The sequence below is a fragment of the Corvus kubaryi genome, unplaced genomic scaffold, assembly GCF_017639235.1.
Source record: "Corvus kubaryi isolate FWS band 111438036 unplaced genomic scaffold, C.kubaryi_AGA036_p1.0 65375, whole genome shotgun sequence".
NCBI lineage: Eukaryota > Metazoa > Chordata > Aves > Passeriformes > Corvidae > Corvus > Corvus kubaryi.
In genome coordinates, this window is record NW_024581956.1 from 177036 (window position 1) to 200332 (window position 23297).

A 23297-nucleotide genomic window follows, 5' to 3' on the forward strand; every position below is an offset into this window, starting at 1 on the left:
AAATGGAACAGCAGGCGTTGCCTTGGTAATACACATGTACCTGTTGTCCCCTTTCTAAAATTCCTTGTGCATTTGCATGGCCCATTAGGCATATTCAGTGAAGAACTGTTCAATGTGGTGGCTGTGATTTGGGATTCCGCCTGCCAGAAGTGCATTCCACTTGCTCACAGCCGTGGAATGGGGTGTACCTTGTAGCTGCCAGGTGTGCCAGGTGGTCCTGTGGCAAAGAATGCTGCTGTGGTAGATCATTGTTCAACTACAGTTGAAAAATAATACACAGGCATGGAAATCTTGTTATTTTTCAGCTGGAAGAGCTGAAATTCTGTGTGCTGTTTCTGAATGCTTGAGTTCAAAAACCTCTGTATGAGGTGCAACAGTCATTTTGTTTCTATCTTCAGCTTTTTGGGGCTTGGCTTTTTCAGTTTCAACATGTGCAGAGTATGTACTACGGTTTGGAAAATATGTTTTCCTGTCCTTCTAACTTAGAGCTCTCTTGTGTTTAAGTTGAATGCGTTGGCTCTTGAGTGGATTTGAATAATGCAAGTACTCAGCATTGCAAAACATTTTTGTTTTTCAGTTCGGAAAACAAAGAGAGTGAAGCCATAAATTTAAAGAGCAGCCAAAAGGAAAGCACAACTCTACCTGCACTTTTGAAGGTAAGATTTTTATTGACTAATATTTATTTATTTTAGGTAAAACCTGCCACTTTTGCTTGTGACTGTTTGTTAGAGTTCTGATGTTGCATGGATTCCTGCACTGTGATGTGGCACCTGATTGCCATATTCTGGGTTAGGATCTACTATGTCAGAGTTCTAATATACATGCTGAAGACAGGAAAACTGTTTGTGCTTCACATTCTTAAAATAAAATTCATGTGTTTACTTACACAAAAGAAGTGAGACTTCAGTGCTGATTCCACATGCAGTTAGCCGGTGAAGAAGAAAACTAATATTTTTATCAATCTATGTTTTGAGGCATTCCTCTAAAGCACCATTTCTGTATAGCTTACAAATATCTAAACAGCAAGTCTTTGCTTGCCTGAAGGTCTGCTGGTTGCCAGCCAAAGCACTGTAAGATCTTTCTGCTGAAATTCGTCTGTACATCAGCTGCTCCTCACCAGTTACCCGTGTTAATCATGCTTGTCTTGTCCTGTAAGCCTTGTACTGCAAGGAAAGGACACGTTCCTCTGTGATCAGGGCTTTCTCCTGTGCCACTTGGCACACCTCTAAAGTTGTACTTAGATTTAGCCAGGTATCATTGATGCCTTCGGTTTTAACTTTTATATTTTTCAAATCCTGTGCTGCTTAGTGTGTCACTCTGAAGTTTCTTGTTGCCTGTTCACTGCTGCTCTCTCATGCCAGGCAGACATAACAAAGCCTCTCCAGGCCTGCTCTCCAAGGACACTCAGACCATCCTAGGCCCAAAAGGTGTAAACCAAAAGCCTCTAAAGCAGGGACAAGCTTGGGGAAATTACATCATTAACTGAAGCTTTAATTGGAGAATTAACCCTGATATGCAAATGAACCAAACCTATAAAAGTGTGAAGAACTCGTGACCTGTTGTCCATCTTGTGGTTCATCTTGGCAGTGGCCTCTGGCTCCCCAGGGGTACCTTTGAAGGCACTTCAAATAAATACCTACCTTTACTCCCTTACTCCTGTCTAGTCTCTGTTTTTAGGTGGCCTCTTCAGGCATCATCATAAATAATTATGTACAGGACAGGTGATAACAGCTGTCTTGGCTGCTGTCACACCTTGCCCTGCACAGAGCTGTTCTAGTGACCCAGTCACTAAGCAATTTTGCTTGAATTTTTGTTCATTTTCTAAGTTGTTTTAGTTCAGTGCAGATAATATGGTGGCTGCTTCCCCCAAAAGAGGCTTGGCTGGTCTGCCAGATTTATCTGTAGGCTTCTTAACACACTGAATCTGAGATTTCTGTCCCGTGTTGCATTTATTGGGCACTGATGGTGTATGGAGAAGGAAGTGCTTGGCTTCTGTAGGGCCCACAGTCCCTGTGTAGTTGCATCTTCAGTATCTAGGGACCAATTCTTTGGGTTTCACCAAAGTTGAAGACATTGCAGTTGCCTCTACAAAGACCCCCAGCAGGGTTATTTGCTCAATAACAATTCCATTTTGACTGTGGTTTGTCTACAGCAAGGTGGAGAACAACTTTTGTTCAGAACCCCTGTGGATTCAAGCCAGGTCTGTCAGTTCAGAGCTCCTGGAAAATGCCACTGCACGCCTTCCTATTACCATAAATCATTGATTTTATGCCTTGGAATGCAGGCAGAAAGGTTTCTGGTAAACCAGAGAAGATTATATCTACTATAGTAGAAGAAAATTTTCTCAGTTTTAAAAAAATCTCATTTTTCTGTGTCAGATCAGTGAAAAATTCCAAACCAGATTTTCTTTTGGAGGGGGGTTTGGACTGAGGAAGGGGAAGCATTTAGCATACGTGCACAAGACTTCAGCACTAGGAATTTCGTAGAAGGAAGTATGAATAGGGCTAGGTCTCAAGGAAAAAGCAGGATGTGTAGGTGGAGCAAAGCAAGCACAGCAAGTTTAAGTTACCTAAGAGTATTTCTTACTTGCCAAAAACTAAATCTCATTAATTTTTTTAATTTACCAAAGCCACAATTCAGAATCTTCCCCGCTGAATCTATGTTTGTTTCAGTAAAGTCTTTTACTCAGAACTGGTGTTTTTATAATGCTGCGCTAAAAAATGGTGCCAGAATTAGTGCTGTAAAGTTTTGTTCCACTGTATCTGATCTCCTCTTTGTCTTGCTGTAACTTTTTATTTGATTATATTGTTTTACGCCGATGTTTAAAAGACTAAAACCATGACATGCTCTTTGAAACAATACCTGGATTTAGGAAGAAGGTGTGGTTTTCATGTAACTAGAATGTGCTGGCTCTTCAGCTGTACTGAGAGCTTTGGTCTAACTTACTTTCCTCTTTCTTTAGCTGATCAAAAACTTGATACACTTGACCAGCTTCATATGCATGGTAGTGAGTACTTTTAGCAGTCTAATTTTTTATCTTGTGTGCACTGAAATTGCAGCTAGATAGTAAAAACTTACTCAGAGGTGGAGAAAGTATTTGTTTTCTGTTGCTCCCCCCAGCCACAATTTTCTGAGGAAAATATTTTTCTGGTTTTTCCTCTCACTGCTCTCTCCAATACACACTGGAAATTTGGTAACACCACATTGGCCAAAATAAACTGCCTTCTGCAAAGATCACCAGGCGGCAGCTGAGCAGTTGGAGAGAATTAAGACTGTCTTAATTGTGGTCTTGGGATAATCTTAAGAGTCTTTTCCAGCCTAGTGTTATTAAAAGATGCTTCAGGTTTTTTCATCCAATCATCAAGGTTACTATGGGCTGACCAAAAAAATGTTGTTACAATAAGTGTACTTTGTGAAGAATGTCTGAATCTAGACCAGTTTTTGGCAGGTTTCCAAGAAATCCGAGCTGTGCTTCTACCTCAGCATTTCAGGTGAGGTAGTGAAACCATGTTGTGTCTGTGTTAGTGTCACCAAGTTCATGAGCCATCCTATTTCTGATGGACTTCCATGCTGTGATTTTGTATATTCATTGGCCACCTCAGCAGGAGGCCAGGGGCGAAATAGCAGAGGATCTGTAAGTCTCTGATTTAGCAGCAAAGGTCGAGTGTCTAAATTATAACTGGGTGAGTGGAGCTGGGAACTGTGCCGAGCTATGGTAGCTCTTTGACTCTCCTGAGCACTCTAGACACCACTTCTGTACTTTACCCCCATTATTTTTTCCCTACAATGAAATATTTAGCTCATAAAGGGAGGAAAAGATATTTTAATATGCACCTTTTGAAAATATTAAGCCTAATTTTTCTGTGCGCCAGGGGGACTTTATCAATCATCACTTGATCACTTTCAAGAAAATACTACTGGAATGTATTTGCTGTGTCTGTTAATTGATTGCACAAAGAACACCACTCCCTCCCAATATTTATTTACAGATTTTGTTTTGCTTCTGTTTCTTTGAATTAGGGCTGTAAGGGGTGTCCTTTCTGAGTAGACGCTCCATTTGAGCAACGTGATTGTTGAACAGATGGTTGTGTGGATGTAAACAGTTCCTGAAATTCATGTTTACTGTACTAAATATCTGCATTACATAGTGTCCAGTACATGTTAGTATATTATTAACCTCCCCTTTTAGGGCTACAGGGACTTCATTTTCAAAGGGAATACTGCAACAGTGCTCCCTGCAAAAGTTTGTTTCATGGTCCCCAGATATCCTTCCTGTAGCAGCATGCATGGAGGAAATAGCACATTCTTCCATAACCCATTAGGAAGGAATTCTTAAGCATCTCAGCGCAGGAACCACTATGTGGGCTGTCAGGCAAACCCAAAAGTTCCAAAAAGAAAGTGCAAATTTGATATACCAAATGTGTAGTTTAGATTTTAGTATTTCAGTAGCATCAAATACTCTATCATTTGGTCCATCGGCTCAAGCCTGAATTAACTTGAGACCGTCTCAACCTTCATAGAAAACTCAGGGGCAGAAAGTACAGCAAAGATTATCAAGTCTGCTCCTGTGCCCCAAGGTGAGATCTCTATATCTATGTCACACCTGATAAAAGCTTGTCTGACTTGTTCTCAAAGAGCTCCAGGGATGGAGATCTCTTAAGATCTCTGCAGCCTCACCAGACAACTGTTCTACCAATTTCATAGACCTTATAATTAAAAAGTCTTTTTCTTAACATGCCGTCTAAAGCTTCTGTGCTGCAAATTAAACCTGTAACTAATTGGCCTCTGACAAGTACTCCTGTACACTGTGAGCATGGAGAAGAGATTATTCTGTAGCTCTGCTTTCTCACATGAATTTCGTTTCAAGGTAACATAAAGATGGCTGTATTTAAGCAGTAGACATGGTATTAAATTTTGATGGCAAAGACTGCAATTATGTGATAAGATGGAGCCAGGTTCTTTTTGGAGTTGCAACGGTTACAAGTTGGAACATGGCAAATTCCAGTCACCTATATTAATTTTTTTCCCCCCCTTCATTATAAGAATGGTCAGGTATTTAAACAGTTTGCCCAAGTGAGTTGCAGAATCTTTGTGCTTGAAAATACTTAAAACAAAGCTGGATGAACCAGAGCTGCTTTGTGCAGGAGCACAGACTGCATGACCTCCCCAGCCACATTCCTTTCAGCCTAATTTGTGCAGTAATTCTCTGTCACAAAATTTTGCATCCAGTGTGCCAATTTACAAAAGATTTTTTTTAGAAGTCCCATGAAATTGCTGAATATAGGTAGCTGTTCTTACTGAATGTCCCTCCTTCTGACTATAATTTTAAGTTTTACAAAAAGTTAGAAATCAAAATTAAACCTAGAGTCTTAGTTAACTACATACTTTTTTGCATATAGCATGGGGTGGGGTTTTAAATTGTCATGGTTTTATTTTATATTGACTTTATTTCAAAAACCTCATCACCTGAAATTTCTTCACTAATTATCTAAGTAATGTCTGCTCAGCCTGACTGTGAATTCCTGCTGAATTCCTGACCTAATAATTAGAAATCAGAGAGAGGGATTCTTTGCCTTTTGGGAGTCAAGGGAGATGGACTACTACTGCCAACCACGAATTTTTTAAAAACCTGAGGGTTACTTTTAAAAACTGTTGCTGTTGCTGCCCACAGCAACAATGAAAGATTAAACAAAAATGGTTTTGGAGTTTGTATAATCCAGATTTCTCTTGTGAAAGCTGAAAGGAGATCTTTTTCTCTTCAGTCACATTGTAGACTTTTGTTGAAATGGAATTTAAAGCTGAACACCTGGCACCTCCTGGTGTTTCCCAGGACACTTTAATTGGTGGTGTTAATAGCTGTATGTGTTGAGGAAGATATTTCAAGCTCATCCCATCGAGACTTCTGGTAAATTCCCTGGTCATACTGAAGATTTTTAGAGAGAATGATCCTGAAATGTGCTTCCCTCTCTACTACTTTAGTTCTTCAAAGAAGGGATCATGAGTGGGGAACTTTGTTTCTGGATAGGTGGGGGAGAAAAAGGCTTAAACCTTGGTCTGTTTAGCTCAGAAAACCAGCAGACAGATGAGAAGCAGAAGTGTGATGCCAGATGCTGTAATCTGCCAATAGAATGTAAGTACAGGTGGAAATTGCACTGTCTCATCCCATTCCAAGTGCACTGTCTCCTCCATTGAAAGGTAAATTTCACCTTCTCCCCCCCCCCCCAAACTTCAAGAAGTTGTCAAATAAAAGAGAACAGAAATTGTTTCGTGTTTGTTAAAATGTATTCATTGAAAGGCAATGAAAGTGTGGTACTGGAAGACTTTAGAGGAAAGAACAGAAATAAGACAATTTAATTCTGTTCTCTCTGGCTCCACAGTAGACCTTGTAGCAATAAGGTGATGGTTGCATACTCAGAAGTGAGTACCAATTTTTAATCTTTGATCAGAGCTTTACAATAATTTAATGAGAAAATTCAGATGGGAAAGTTTTTGAGCAGCTCTGCAAATGCTGTGAAGAGAAAGTTTTAAATTAAAAAGTTAATTTTGTCCCTCTAGACTTCCACTGAGTTTAAAATTTCCTGCAAAGGTGACCTAGCAGAAGCTTTTTTTCAAATTGTACCTCCTTTTTCTCCATCTTTTCATTTGAAGTGTTCACCCGTAGCACTTTATCTGTTCTCTTGTCAGGGAGTGTATCTCTGGATACTTCCTCAGATTTTAGGAGAATACTATAGAGTGTCAGAGAATGTTTATTTCGTCTTTTCTTTCCTCATCTGACAAATTAAATATACATTAATGACTCCTTGCTGTTTTAAGAATTCAAATGGATAAGCAAGTTTTTAAAGTCCCAGTGTTGAACTTTGAACAGATGCAGTTGTCTTTCTAAATGTTAAATAGTCATTGACATTAAATAGGTTTATTTTTAAAAATGCAAAACTGATACACTTTAACTAAAAGTCTCTTCCTGTTGTTTAACTTTTACTCCTGATTATGAAGATGCCATGATTTCATTAGTTTTCTAGTTACTCTTGTCTTCTGGGGTTGCCATGACCTGATGTTTTTCATGTCAAACCAAGCAGAGAAATGAGGATGTGGAAGGAGTATTAAAAAGCCAAAATATTCAGGTTAATTGGGTATTTGTAGAGATACTGAGTTCACCTTTAACTTAATTTCCCCCAAACCCCCAAGTCATTCTTCGTTTATTTTGGGGTTTTTTTTTGCTTTTTCTGATTAGTTAAAAGGGGCTTTTTAGTAAAGACTAACCAGTTTTTCACAATGGTGGGCCTCTCGTACATCATCTACACCACCAGTCTAATTACTGGCTTAAATAGGAAAAACCCACTTTAACCATGTATTTTTAAAATCCAGTTGTCTCATGAACACTAGCAACAGTGGACTTTTAGGGGTTCTTATTGTGTATTTCACTGTCTGATAGTACTTTCGCCTGGATTTTTTTAGTTTCTAGTTTCCTCCGACAAGTGTGGTTCCTAATCTTTGTCTCACTATGTCCAGTAGTTTTTCATTAGGTTTCCATTTGTATTGCCTCCTGTTGGTTGCAAAAGCCTAAAAGATTTTCCTCACAGTACTTGAAAAAACAAAAGCTTATTTCACATGTGGATTTAAGGCACCTCAGTGTGTCACACTCACTGAAAAAAGGTGGAAGATTACACCAAGGATGGTGTAAACCTCCCAGAGAAAGAGGATCTGCTGAAAAACCTGCATTAGTGACTGACTGACTGTGGGGATGAACCAGCCTGCCACCAAACAGAGCTATTTCACTGTGGATTTTGCTTAGCACACAGAATTTATGTTCTCTATCAGTGTTCAAATTGAATGAGATGCTCATAATTGCTGAATGAAATGCAGCTGTTTTAGTAGTGTTGAAAGGTCAAAGCTAAGGCTAGGAACAATATTAATTTTCCTGTACTATAGGTGACAATGCCTAAATGTGCTACTCTGTGTACCCAACACTTCAACCTGAAGCTGTTAAATGATTTCTAAACGCCAGCACACAGAAATTCAGGAGTAGTGCCATGGCCGCTTCTCAGATGAGTTAAATCGGGATGTTGGGGTTAAATGACTTGTTGAAAGTCCCTGGGGTGAATTAGTGATGATCCTAAATTTCTGATGGCAGGCCATCTTCTCTCGCTACTACAGGAGAGATGAGGTGGCAGAAGTGTATCTGTGCAGGAGGCAGAATGTTCTCCAGCAGCAGCTCCCAGTGCAGCAGGACAGGCGGCCTGAGAGGTCCCTGCGCGGCTGTCTGGGGTTTCTGCTTCGTAATGAGCATTCATTCATGGGGAGGGAAATCCGAAATGTCTGGCAGTCGTAGCTGGAAGCTAATGCTTTGTTCACGGAGATCTGTGTTTTAATGCTGTTAATGTTTTAATTTCTCTCGTTAGGGCAATAAAAGAGGTTGTATTTTTGGCAGAGGATGTAGCCCTTGCTGACTGAGAACCTCTGGCAATTCAAACTTCAGCCACCCAGCTGCTGAGAAAAGGTGATTACAAGGGTGGCTGTTCCCTGCTGGTGCAGGAGGTGAGGAAAACTGAAGCAAAGCAATCCCTCCTCAGGGTGCTGTTGTGCCACCTCGGAGGATTGTTCACACTGGTGGCAAGCCCTGAGCCTGCCTGCCAAGGTGCAATTAGGCTGAGGGCATATGTCTGTGCTGCAGCCAGGAGTGGATTACAGCCTGGAAAGCACACCTCGGCTGCCATGAATAGATTAGCTGAGATGAGAATCCTGCCTGAGACGTGGCACCGTGGGCTTGTCTCCCGAGCCCCAGCTGCCAGGCTGCTTTGTGCAGCAAAGTGGGAGCACGGTGCCCAGACACAGCGTCACTTACCACTGCAGTCTCCCCAGTCACCTGATCGAAAGCATGATCTTGTTTCACACTCTGCCAGGCTTCCCCTCTGCACCAGCCTCGTTGCATGTGAGGGCACAGGCCCATAGGATAATTCAGATTGAAGGGACTCCAGAATGTCATCCAGTCCAGCCTCAGTTCAGCTGTAAGGTCAGGCCAGGTTACCCAGGGCTTGCCCAGTGAAACTTGGAGGAATGAGTTGCCAAAGGACTAAAAGCTAATTAAAGCTTCATGAAGCATGTCACAAGCAGGAAAGCTCACAGAGAGTGGGAAAGGGGAGGCAAGGGAAAGACTGATGACAGTTCATTACAAGAGGAGCAGAAAGAACGCTATAGCAGGGAACTTTTTTTCCTTGCATCAGCAAGGATCTCAGAGGGGATCTGGCAGGTGGGTTTCCATCCAGAAACTACTCTTTGCTTGGTAAGCCTGAGAAACTATTCAGACTGCTGTGACACTGCAAGAGGACTTCTTAAATTTGTTTTTCTTTGACGGATGACATGAAGTGTAGGTAAAACAAGAGTCACTGGTATTCCTTCAGTGTTGTGAGTATCAAACTGCTCAAGCTTAATTGTGACAGAATAAATGCTCTGTCAATGTCAGCTAAAGGCTAAAGACTGTTGAAAACTGGTGGGACGTACCAGGGAAAGGATTACTTTATATATACCCTATGCCCTTGCCTTTTTTTTTTTTTTCCTGAGTGTTTGCTGGGGGCTTCTGTCAGAGACAGACTGGGAGAGAGGCATGGGCAACGATAAGTGAAAGTTTCTGTGATACTGATTCGTGGAAGTGCCACTGTACTGCGTGTTCATCAGGCACTTGTGCCTGAAGGCTCCTGCTGTGCTAGAGGCTTACTGGCTTTAGTAAAATCATGTGCTTTCGTCTCACTAATTTGAATATGGCATCATCTTAAAAGACAAACTTCAAAATCTGCAGCAGGAGCAGTGCTGTTTGTGTAATGCCTAAACAGTGCTTCAGACTTTAAATTGAGATTTTGTGTGCAAATGATAAAATACCTATAGCTCAAGCTGTCTGTTATGGCGAAGTGGAGCAGGAGGGAGAATATATGGAGAGTAGGATTGATTATATTGAAGAGAAGAAAAAATGATTTGTACAGTTTCTGTGTTAGGACTTAATATCCACATACATCTTCAAATAAGCACAGCGTAAATGTTCTCTGTGGCTTTTTTTCATGCAAGATGCTATTTATGGTTAAAGGTATGGAAGGACCCTTTCATATTAAAACTTCCTGTTCTTTTGATTTACCAAAAGTTAAGTAAAGAAAGGAAGATTAAAGAGGAAGGAAAGTCTAAATAGATTTCTGTTTCTGGAAGCAGAGACTACAAAACAGCTTTTCAAGCAGGGCATAAATTATGCTCACAAATAAGCAGCACAGTCTTAACAAGCGTTATGTCTCAGAGCTGCTTGGAGAAGACTTTCACATGTAGAGATTTAACTATATTTGAAGTCTCAGTTCCTAACAGGAAAAAAAAAACCAAAACCCTCCAGTAGTTCCTGAATACAAATGGTTTTAAAAAATGGGCAAAACCCCACCAAACAAAGCAACAAACAAAAACAGCTGTAAGACTAAACTGTTCTTAAGTTTTTAATGTAACAATTTCTTTTATAGTTAATGCATTTAGTTGTTAACTTCATAGATACTGTAATAGTTAATATAAATGTTTATAGCTTAAAAAGGTTATATGTGCAAAGAATAAGATGTGTGCATTTCCTGCATTGAAATACTCTTCTGAGTGTTTCTGAGTGAATGGTACGAATCACAAAACAAGGGAGAAATGCCCTCCTTCACTTGAAGTTGAATTAAAATCTGGTATTGAACAATTCTAAGGTGTTAGTGAAAGTGAAGGGAGAAACTGTGAAAATAGAACTTTGAAGCTGTCATGGTGAATCATTCACTTACCAAATTTTGGAAATTGTTTCGATTTCTTGTTTCTGTTTTGTATTTCCTTATGCAAAGTACTCAGTTCCTGTGAGATAAAGTTAATTATTCAAGAGATTCATTCCAGGCTCGTGTGTTACTTGTCTAGTACTGAAGCCAGCAGCAGCCAGAGCTGTGGCACGTCTGCAAGCTGCACTGTTGGCATCTTCATTTCCAGGGCTGGGTTTGGTGGAGTTGACATGTAAAGTGGTAAATCTCTGATACCCAGGGGTGACTACACCCCTTTGTGATGCATCAGCTGTTGATCAGTGCAGTGTGTGGGGGAGCAGGTGGGGTTTGTCACAGGTGGGATGAAAAAAGGCCAGAGTTTGACTTGGCCCACTTCTAGAAGTTTACTTAGAAGTTCAGTGTGGTTGTACAAGTATCTTGCCTGTACGAAGAAAATGGAGGTTGTGTGGCTTTCTCAAGGACAAATTAGTGCTGTTCAATTTCTATCCTCACATAAACAATTCCACTTTCAGCACATGCATCTTTTAATATTAAGCAATTGCATCTACTCTGTATTTAAAAGGTGAAAAAGCATTGCTTGAAGTTTAAAGACCACTTCTCCAGTATCACCAAATATATCTTGAAAGTTCTTAAGAAATTGCTGTTCCCCAAGGATGAAGCTGAGTTCATTAAAACCCTTTTTTCATCATTAACATGATCCTAGATTGCCTATTAACAGATAAGCCTGCTGGTTTATTTAAGATTACTTCAAGTGGCAATAGGATTAGTCACCTAGTGGAAATAGTAGCTTTCTCTGTAGATTGGATGAGTAGGTGTTGCCCAATTTGAAACAATTACTCTCATCCAAGTGTACTGTTGACGCAACTAAAATTTGCATAGGACTTTTTGTTCATGTTCTTTCCCACTCCTGTTGAGCAGGATAGATTTCATCTAAGAAAAGCTGGGGTAACTTCAATCTGTTTTAATAAACTGGGTTGAATCAGGAATTGAAATTACAAGGGTTGTACTGTAAAGATAAAATAGGCAGCAATATCCTATGGCACCCACTACGAAGGGTGGGGATGGGGGGGGGAGGTGCTTCCCCGAAAACTTTAGTCCAGGGAAAAACATATTTGCAGATTGTGAAGCTGAAAATGTGGTTACATGTGGTGTTTGTGAAGTCTTACGGTGAAGTTGCACCATCCTTTTGGGCAGATGGTCTTGACAGAAGTAAGATGGGCTTGTACAGCAGACCTTGGATCTGTGAGAGGAGCTGACACGGAGGAAATTCAAGGGCACAAATTGGTGAGGAATGGGGCTTGCCTTGCTTCTGGGTGTAGATGCTCAGCTGAGTTGAGGGAAGAAATGAACATGTGGTTTGAATGAGGTGAAACCCTGCCTTGGTGCTCATTCATTTCAGTTCGCTGATAGTCAGGTCAGAAGGTCAGAGGTGCAGGGTGGTGCTCTGTAGGACTTTGGCTGTGTGGAAAACCAGGCAATTTGAGTGCTGGAGGCTGTGGGGCACAACAAATCCCTTTGGAAACAGAGCTGTGCAGTTGAAGGAGAGCTGGCCAAAGGCTGCAACATCGGTTTGCTAAGGGTGGCAGGCAGGATTCACCTCTGGCATGCGAGCCGAGTTTGTTTTATCCCTATTCTGTTCTTGATTCTGCTCGGTTTTCAGACGTGCAGAAGGCTGTGGTGTGTTTCTGTTTGGCTGTGGTGTTCTTGCCTAGATTGCAAGCTGAAAACTGTTCTCACAAGCACATGGATGTTTGTTTGTGAAGCTGTGCTGGGGATTAGTCTGAAGTGTGAAATAACTGTTCCTTGCTTCTTCCCCATGTTTTTTATGCCAGTTGAAGCAATTGTTGCCATCTGTCCTGTATTTTTTTTTCCACTGCAGCTACTTTGGGAATTTTCTAGCCTGTATTAGTCCTTTTTATTTTTGTAGAATTGGGACCTCTTTAGTACAAAAAGAGAAGACAGCAAGCAGTGGGCTTTAACCTTTCTAAATGACAGCTCTCCTGAAAGGAATACAATGCATAGGCGCAAATTAAAATCAAGGAATTTGGGAATGTGTGAAAATGACAGGAAACAGCATCTTTATGTGCTTTTTGTATTTATCTTAGGCTTGTCAAAATGAAGAGAAGAACCATTCAACAGAAGAACTTAGCAAGTCTGAAATCCAGGAGGAACTGAAAAAGGCTAATAGCCTCCCTAGTTTGACTCCTGGAATCAAAACAGCAGATAAAGACAAGCAACCCCGAGAAGGCTTTTTTCATTTCCTTGGAAGCTTATTTAATATTGCAACAAAATCATCTTTGGTAGAATCTAAACCCTCTACCTTCCAAGATGAGCCCAACAGATGTGAAAAGGATTTACAGAGCACAAATACCCTTCCAAAGGACGTGCAGCCAAAGAATCCGAAAGTTGAAGAGCCTGTGGCTAGAAGAAAAGAGGATTCTGTAAATAAAGATGATGCCATCTTAACTAATACTGGGAAAGATATCACACAGGATCTTCTAAGAGGCTGGAAACAATCCTCAGATACAGAGAAGTAAGTTTTATAGTTTATTATTAAATATGTTGATGTGTGTGTGTGTGTGTGCATAGAACTATGCTGACCAAGTTCTGCTGAGTGTATGACAAATGTCTGTCATTTCCAAGGGTGATTGGAGTGTCCCTGGCTTGACTTGTGCAAAACTCCAGTAGCAACTACTCTACATAAATGAGGAGGGGAGAAGTCAACTGCAACAAAATATAACTTTAAAGAAGTTCTTTAAAAGTGTTCTGACTAGATGTGTCATTTATAAATATGTTAAGGAAAAAAAAGAAGTGTAAAGAGCTTATTTCCATCCATATTATGGCCTATATAAAGGCTTAAATGTTTGTCTTTTTTATATCTCAGCGGTTCAATAATTTTACTTACGCAAGTAAGGTTTTCTCTTTTTTAAATTATTTTTCTTGGATAACTGACTGGGTGATTTTTGCTTGTGTATTTTTTTTTTTTTTTTTCCCCCCCCCTGGTTCTTTGGGGTTTTCCTGTGATGTAAAGAAGGTTATGTAAAGCACTCAATTTCAATTAGTCCAAATATGGAGCATTTTTTGCAGTCCTGTAATATTTTTAGAAGAATGTTAAAAGAAAAAATGATGGCAAGAGCACCATTGTGTGTTTGAGAGTAGAAAAGTTAAAGCACTGGCTGTGGTCAACACTGTGTATTACCAAACCTTTTCTGATTGTCATAAACATAGGTATTAGTTTTCCAAAAGAATTTGTAGCTGTTATGTTGAAAATTGGGCTACACATGGGTCAGCACAGAGTAGGTTTGGTTTAGGTGTGAATTAGCCTGTGGTTCCTGTCCAGTTTTCAGTAGGTGTGTAGAACATGGACTTGTTTGTGGGCAGTGGGTCTGCAAGTGTTGATTACTCAGGCTTTCAGTATGGCCCAGAGTATTTATTTCAAATTTAAGCAGAAAGTAATGATTGGGGTTAACCAATTGGTCTCTATCACAGTGCTCCTGCTTGAATTGCAGAATGGGAGGATGGACTCAGAGGAGACACCTTTTTCCTTTTAATTTTTTTTAACTAATTTGAGTTGTGTTCAGTCTGTTTATTGGTGGCATGTGAAGTGTTTCATCTCCATGTAGGAGGTCAGAGACACCCACAATAGCTGCTTATTGAATTCCACTTCCAGACTGGGGCTCTCTCCAGCACTCTGCCCTTACCTATTATTTGGCAGAATAATGATTTGAAGCTTTATGTTGTAAATGCAGTGGCTGGTCAAGATATGAACAGGTGATGTAATACCTATTTAGATGGAGTTAAAACTGTATTTCTGCCTCCAAAATACAGTAATTAATAGTAATAATGGTTGAGTTCTTGTGAACACTCTGGTTTGGTCTGTGACGTGGTCAACTGGTTTTTATCTCAGACTCTTATCGTGGTATCACGCATTTGACTATGCTTTTTCCAAACTGCAGCTCAGCATCACCACTGCTTTGATCAATGCAGGAGAAAAGTTCCCCTCCCCTTAGTTGTGCTCTGGAGAGGCCCTGGAGCGTGGTGTTATTCGGTCTAGTTCCTGAGCAAACTGTATTCCCTAAAACCTGTTGGACAGGCTGGGTTGCTGCATCAGTCTCTTGCTGCTCTTCGCTGTTTCTGTAGTATACCCTTCTGTATGCACAATTTACAGGGTAAGATGGATCTCATTCCCCTTCTTCTTCTTGTGAATTCTTCATTAAAATGTAGATTAATAAAATAAAGCATTAATAAAAGTTAGTGGAGTATGGAAAGTTGGGTGCTAACTCACTGAGGTGACCTCTTTGCTCTGTGCAAAAATTTTTGAGTTATTTTTGTTTTCCTGAAGTCAAAGTTACTGTTGGCTTTTTCAGTTGACCATCCTTTGACATTGTCCTGTTCTGTTAGATAATCTTTGCAGATCAGTTTAGATTCTTTTTCGGTATAGTTCACGTCTCATGACCAGGCAAGCACATAAGAATATGTGTTGCTAGTTTGGAGGTAAGGGTAAGCTGGTCTATATACAGAATTAACTTTTTCCATAGAAAAGAACTTTTTTAAATGGAAGAAGAATCAGGGTTTTTTTTCATTGTAGCTGTTGTAAATTAGGGCAAACATTAAACCAATTTTAATGTCCTTTTAAGCTGATTCTCTAAAGTACAGTGTATTTTCTGCTCTTTTTGGCTTGGGATACTAACAAGTTAGACAATCTCTGTGTAACTTTAATTATGTTTTTCTCTGCCTGACCACACAATGTGAACTGCTCTTCTGAAGCAATTAGTAAAGAAAAATTGGAATGACTGTGGGGAAGCAGAGGCTTGCATTGTTTACCTTTCTAAAAAGTTTGAATCAAGGATAACTTTTTTTTTCTTTTATGGAAGTGGTTATGCTGGATTTGTTCTCTTTTAGTTTATAAAAGTTTAAAGGATGGAGAGTAGTTTATTCTTTCCAGTACTAGCTGGGTTTTTTACTAAATATTAACTAGCTGGGATTCAATTAGCGTAGCTAAACTGTAAGAACGCTCTTGGTTGCTGTCGGTTGGTTAAAGAGTCTTGTTGGAAGTGGGGGCTACAAGCACACAAGGAATGATGGGGAGAAGGGGTAAAGACGTAGCACAAAGCATCAGGAAGGTGTGGAAACCATGAAGAGCAAAGATGATGTGAACCTAAAAATGATTGATTCCTAGAAGTCGTGTGAGATGTGCTGGTGAGCCGTATAAAGTCAAAGGAGTTGATTCCATTGATTGTTGCATTAAACTGCACTTTTAGCATTTCACGTAGAGGCAGGATGTAGCAGAGGGCTTTACAAGGCCTTGTGACCACTGCATTATTAATCTCACAGCAGTTTCCTTTGTCATGAGGAAGATGTAAATGAATTTGTTAATTCTAAACTACAGTGAAATACTGTGTTAGGAGCAGTCTGTGGTTAGTGAGGAGGTTGCAGTGATAAGTGGAAGAGGGATGGTTGTTAGATTGCATAATCCCCATTAGAGTTGTTTAAAAAAGAAAGCCTAAACTAAACAACCTTTCAGATTTTTTAAAACCTACCAAATGGTGTCAGATGCCTTTACTGAGAAAACCTCATTCTCCTCATATCCTTAAAGCAATATTTTGCGAAATACAAGGATATCAGAGTGCTCTGACCTGTAAACTGAGGTTAATTTTGCCCTCTGTGGGAGGTCTGGCACTTGGTAAAAACTCAAGTTTCCAGGCCTTGAGCCAAGGAAAGTGGAACTCATGAGATCAATCTGTGGAGTACATGTTTGTGAGGGACAAAACGTGTAGGTCACGTTATTCCTCCATCACCCTGGCTGGTTGGCTCAGAGGTAATTTTTACCTCAAAGGCTTTTGGTCCTTTAATCCCAATGGTGGCAAGTGGTAAAGGAGGAGCACAGAAGACAAAACCATGATAAATTTGGCAAAGTCTCTGGAAGACAATTACTGTGGACAGTAATTGCAGCACAGAAATGGGTGAGGAGAGTTGTGCTAAGTCTCCAGTTATTGCATCCCTCAGTTTTCGGTTTCTCTGGGATGGTTGAAGGTTTCTTTGCCTTGAAGAAGCAAAGTAAAGTGGACCAAGCAACTGCAAAGTAGGGTGTTTGCTACTTAGTGTAGAAAAACCTCTTGGGTAAGATGGAAACTTTTGGGTGGAATAGTCCCCTGTGGCAGACTGGTAGGCATGAAAGTGAAAACTTCCTGTTTACTCTTGGCCTTTGCACTCCTTAATGATGTTAAAAGCCAGCCTTTAACTGATGAAATAAGCCCTAAAAATAAAACCATGGAGCAGTGGGGGTGCACTTCACCTCATTTCTCATTGCTGAAAGTCTGCATGAGAGAGATGATGATTTCGTGTAGTAGGTGACGAATACAAAACACAGATTTGCCCCATTATCTTTCTCTTCTATAATGTGAAATTCATTCACTCACACATATATTGTCTGTCACTAAAAATCAACGATTTGGCTTCAAAATTGAGAATGGGCTTCCTGCAGTGCATACCTGCAATCTTCTCAAGATCACCAGTGGTGGTAATGGGTAGAACCTTGTGCTGGTGACTGAGGACAAAACTTTGACAGGTGTTTTCCTTTCCCCCTGCCCCAAAGACTGATGACCCAGATCCGTTCTATTGACTGCTTGCCATTCATCTATCTTCCAGTAGATTTTTCTTTTTTTTGTAACATCCAGTAACAATAAGTGGATGTTGCAAATAGTGTTGTGCAGAACAATAGTGCCTGTGAAACTGCACAGCTTGTTCTGGAGTTCGGCAGGGAGGAGGCTTAGTGCTTTGCTGAACGTGGCTGAAGAGGCAAAAATCAAAATTGTACTTACTCTGAATGTTTTGATGAAATAATCCTGGTTAAGACACTAATACCCCAGTTCAACAAAGTATTTTAAGATCCTGTCTTCTTCCTTCTGTTATGAACCTGGTAGATTTGGATGTGAGAAAGAACTCTGAATCGCACAACTGCAAGGACTTTCTAAGTGTAGGTAGAAAAGGGGGAGGGGGTGATTTCAAAAGCAGATGCTCAAAATATGTTTACATTTCATACCCTGCTAAGAGCCAGGTACTAGGAATAATTTAGTGAGATCGTTGCAAGCAATTTAATTCAGAAGGGAGGTAGCCCTAAGGAGAAAAAAATAAATAATAATTAAAAAAACCCATTCCCTCACAGAACCCAATAATGTGTAACACAGTAGAACTGTAAATGGACTGAAATTTCTAAGTCTAATAAACCTGTTGCTATACATTTAATTGATGTATATTAGTATTAGCAATTAGTATTTACCACCTTGGTACTGTCAGCAAATCCTGTCCTTTTATTTTGCTCTGATAGAAGTACATCTGATAAAACCCTTCAGGTTTACATAATTCTGGTTAATAGGTTTGTTTCGGAGCTTGTAATTCTCCTGAGTGTTGCTTGTCAGAGGCAGGCTTGTGGTGATAACAAAACACAGCCCTTAATTTGTCTGATGGATTGTTGTGTGTTGTGGTTTTGATTCAGTCAGTAGCAGCAACATTCATCTTTCCCTATAGATAGATGCCTTTGGCAGAAAATCAAGAGTAAACGAGCGAAAATCAATCACTGAATTCCAAGCAGTAGTCTCATCAGGTAATTCCTGAGAAATAGTGAAGGGGAGTGGGGAAGCTGCTGCTCCTGCATTTGTTGGTGTTGATTTGTTGGTAGTTCTGGCCATGGACATGCAGTGTTGCTCAGTTGCTGGTGCTCAGGTGGGCAGGGAGTCACTGCTGAGAGTGACCTGCTGCCACTTGAGAGGGGTATAAACTACGTGGGCAGCTCCACCCTTCTGGGTCAGCCAAAGACCATCCAAAATTAGAAGGCTGTCCCAGGGAAGGAGCAGAATCATCCTGCCCCAATTCCCTGGGTGAGCTGTGGAGGGTGGTCACTCTCAGGGCTGTGCTGTAGGAGAAATGCAGACCCCAAAGCATTTCTCTACCTGCCAGAGAGGGGTACCTACCCAGAGATGGGATGCGGTCCAAAGGCGAAAGAAAAGATTTTTGTGTTTCTGAAGAATGAAACTTTGTATTTTAAGAGTAATTCTTAACAGATGTGTGGTGCAAAATTGAGCTAAAAAAATTAAGTCAAAAATTAATTCACTGGATTGTTTTCTCCACTGAACTTTTTTTTTTAGTAGGGTTGTTCAGCTGTGAAATGTATTCAGCTGAGCCAAACCCTTTTCTTTCCCTGCCACACCTGAAGCTACTTTCTTGCTTGAAGAGAGTAGAGGGATGCCCTGGCTTTGATTCTTCATTACATCTCAGAAGAGGCTAGGAGTGGCTTTCTTCAGCCTTAAGATGAAAAGCTGAGGGGAGACCTTACTGCTGTCCCCAGCTCTTGCACACCTGTGAGAAGCAGCACAGGCTCTGCTTGTCCCTGCTCCCTGGGAGGGGCAAGTCCTGGGCACCTGAATCCCTGAATGTTACAGAGGAAAACGGAGGGGCAGCAGGTGAGGACACTTCCCACAGGTATGGAGTAGGAAGGCTGGCTGGTGCCAGGTACTGGGGAAATATGGCAAGGAAGAGCTGGGAGTGATCCCAGGCCCTTTCTGCTGGTCTTGGTCTCGCAGCCTCTGGTGTTTTGGGTGAGCCTTGATGTGTGCTCTCTTCCTTCAGACTCAAAGAATAGGTTTTCCCAGATGTGGGAGATAATCAAGAATTACTACCCTAAAGGGCAAGGGGAAGGGAAAACATTCTTTCCAAGGTCACAGAGACTGTGTTTGCTTTTATTAAAATTGCCATTGACTCTTAATTGCCCTTATGGAACATTAGCTTTGAAATTTCCTGGAGAATCAAGTGTGTGTAAATCACTTTGTTCAACCAAACTTTTGACCTTTTCAAACATACATTGTGACGTCCCAGGACACTAAGTATTTCAGACTGCAGATTTAAATCACGGAGCTATCCCCTCTGGCTAAAAAATTGTTTTCTTTCATCTAAGTTGTGTATGGCAACTATTCAGTTAGCCCTCAGTGTCTTTTTTCCAGCAAGTCTTTCATTTTTCCCATTTATGAATAGCACAGAAACCACCTGGCTGGCTAAGTTGGATTCCACCAGAAGGTTTTTCAAAGTGACTTCAAGACAGTTGTTTCCAGATGAAGTACCTTAAAATAATTTTTTTTAAAGTTGTCAGTTAAGTATACAGTGGAAAAAAATTAAAATAAACAACAGGGTAATTTTAAGATGGTCAGAGAGGGGTAGACAGGAGCTACAAGACTCACACTGATCTAGATCAGCGGTTTTCAGCCTGTAGCCTGCAAATCTCTCTGGTGGCTCTCTCTGCGGGGTCTTTGACAAGCAACTGGGGAAATCAGGCAAGGACATGCTTGTGAAAGCAGGAGACCGCTGGGCTGGGGACATAATATCTGGAAGAGTGAGACACGAGGGGGAAAATTGGCATGCCATGTTTTGGGAGAGGCAGGTGTTGCGTGCTGCAGAAGCAGGCTGGGCAGCAGTGCCCTGCTGTGCAAATGAACTGTGCTCCTGGGGGCCTGAGAAGCTATGTGGTCTTCTTCCACCTTTTGGAAAATGTATAGGGCTCTCTACTTTCTGCATTATTGTATGGTACAAATAGGCTTGGAGGGATGGCCATCTCGATGGCGTATGCTTGAAAAAATGCAAACAGTGTGTTCTTTATGGGTGCACTGGAACGAGGCGTTCAAGGTAGGAAGTTTCCTCCTGCTTCAGGCCTTCCAAATCAACAACACAGTTTTATAACCACTGCCACTTGGGCAAGTTACACAAGATGTCTGTCATGTAAGATGTCAGAACATGTTCCCCTCTGCTCCTTGAGTTAGTCCCCCTTTAACTTTTTATATCTTTTTCACAATAGAAGAAATATCTACAAGCACCTACTTTTGACAAATTTAACGTAACTCATGTTGACATCCTCTCTTGTTGCTGTCAAAATCTTTTGTGAAACTGATTTAAGGCTTTATAGGGAATTGAATAGCTTCCTGTGAGGACAGGAAAGAAGGAATCTCCTAGTATTTGAAATATGTGACAGAATGCACACTGGGTTCTTTGTATAATCAGGCTTTCATCTGCATCCTCACATGAGCTGAAAAAATTTTTTTGCAAAGAGTTTTTAAGGCAAGTTCTGAACTGACATATTCTTTTGGTGATCAGAAATGAAACAAGTCTCTAGTGACACTTTCAGAAGATTTTTTTGTGGCACAGCCTGCTTCTAAATTTGTTTCATAAGACTTACAGCTGAGTTGCTGGTGCTGCACAGGAACATGGGTTTTCATTTTTTAAATGTCTTGCTGTTGCATGGGAGCATTCAGAATGAATATGGTTCTATGTGCTCTAAAAGGAAATGCATTAGGACTAAAAGGTCTGCTGGCAAATTTTTTTATAATATGCTGAGCAGCAAATTCTTTACCAAAGGTCAGACAGAGATCCTGAAGCTGCCTTGTCTGTGGAGGAAAGGTTGGTTCTGGTTGAAAATAGAGTTCACTGATGAAAGTCTTGGTAGAGTGAAGCCTGCAGGAGAGCAGAGCTGCGTCTTGGGAGATACTGGCACAGGCTGAGGCTCTGCAGCTGAAGCAGGGGTGGAGCCAGTGCTCCTCAGGACCGGGTTTGTGCACAATTCTCCAAAGGGCAAACGGCTTGGAGTCTTGCTCAGACTTCAGATTGATCAATTGGAGCGTAAAATTCTCTCAGAAGACAAACAGAGAGCAAAAAGAATTGGGAGAAGTTATAAAGGTTGCCACATAGGCAAAAAAGTAGCTTCTGAATACATTTTCTTGCCTGACCTTTTGTAATAAATAATGGTTGGGGGGGATCTGTGGCTTCAATCAGTGTAAATATAGAACCCAATCATGCTGGGCTCTCCTTGTCATACCTTCTGTAAAATGTACCTATTCATCCCATATCTGGATGCTTTGGGTTTCAGAACTGCTGGGTTCACATGAAAAATTCGAAGGCAAAGTTGGGTATGGGAGGCAAATGGAAAGACATGGCCCAGGTTTGTTCTGGAGCATTGGTTCTCCCCCCTGCATATGACACAAAAATATCAACCATGAAATGAAAGACACTCAGTCAAAGCTAATTCTTGTCAAGCTGCTTATTCGAAGTCCTGCCTTGGTTTTGGTGGAAGTGAGTGTTTGGCATCTTGCAATACCCATTTATATGTTCACTTCAAGCATGTATCATTACATTTGATCTGTTCAAGAAGCCATAAAACTTATTTTCTTTCTGAGAAATGTTACCGTTATGTGTTCTGCTTGTGTTTTTAAAAGAAATTTCATCTGGATTCAGGACACTTGTGGGACAACTTTTATTTTTGAGGTTGTCCAAAGTATAGAGGAGCTGCTGGAGTTCGTAGAAGCTTAATAGTGATTATTTAAAGCAGGAAAGGTTACTCGGTAAGGTTAATTCTGAATAAGAGCATGATCAGGTCTTACATTCTTAAGACTTATTTTTAGTATGACTATGGCTGATGCTGAGTAAATATACTGCTCTGCAGAACCCAACAGGTCCTTCCCCTCACATTTTTAGTATCTCTGGAGTTATAGAAAATATTTTCTAATGTAGAAGAGAATTTTCTGTGGAAAATAATGATAATTTTTTCCCCCCTACCCCTTTTCCCACTGTGTTTTGGTTTTTTTCACTCAGAAATATTTATGTTTCTTTGGAGGATTGTGAATCCTCAGGTCAGCCATTTCAGCAAATGGAGTGTGTGATGTTTAGCAGCTACCACTGCTGGTATCTCTAGAAGCCAAACTGGTGCTATAGAAGACTAAATGTAGGCATCTAACTTGGCAAGCTGGGAGATGTGCCATTTATACAAGACTTTTCTGTTTCCTCTGTGACTTAATATACGTGGCCAACAAACCCTGTATTGAGATTCTGCTGTAGTCTCCATCAGAGATGACAGTGAATTTAATCCCAATACAAACTGAATTTTCAAGTTCTCACAAAGTCTAAATTCCCATATTAATGTATTTTGGCATTAGCCTAAAGGTACCTAGCAGTGTAAAACATGCATATAAATGACTGTTTATATCTCTCTTTTAATGTTTATGAATATGAATAATTTCATATTTAGTTCACTTGTACTCTGTGGGTATTCTTTACTTGTGATTTTAAATAGCATTAAGTTCCCTCTTCAAAATAAAATTAATATTGAAGTAAGAATCTTGACCTCTAAAATCTTGACAGAAGAGAGATTCTATTTTTAGATTGGTGAATCCACTCCTTTTTCATATTCTTCTCTATCTTTTGAGAGAATATATACTCAGAATCCATGCAAATAAGATTTGAAGTTACAGTTACTCAATGGTACTCAAATGTTTCACTTCCCGTAGTAAATTTGGTTTTTATTTCTTACTTAAATTATTTGTTCTCAGCTCTAGAGCTGTAGCAACTTCTCAACAAATTGAACTGATGGGAGAAGGTTCAAAGAGCTTTTAGAAGCTACTAAGCTATTTTTATATATTGCAATGCTTTTATGTTAGAAACCAAAATCTTAGCCAACACCTTTTTGTTGTTGTTGTTGCTTTTGCCCAAGAGGGTCTT

General features: G+C 40.4%; 1 protein-coding gene across 1 annotated transcript in view; it reads left to right on the plus strand.

Moving 5' to 3' along the window:
• The window catches only part of LOC121673385 (very large A-kinase anchor protein-like), an 83965-nt gene that overhangs the window by 14248 nt on the left and 46420 nt on the right, over positions 1-23297 (plus strand). Inside the window, exons 3-4 of the mRNA XM_042046662.1 lie at positions 578-656; positions 12872-13299. Coding sequence (XP_041902596.1) covers positions 578-656; positions 12872-13299 — 507 coding nt within the window. The remainder of the gene's footprint in view (positions 1-577; positions 657-12871; positions 13300-23297) is intronic.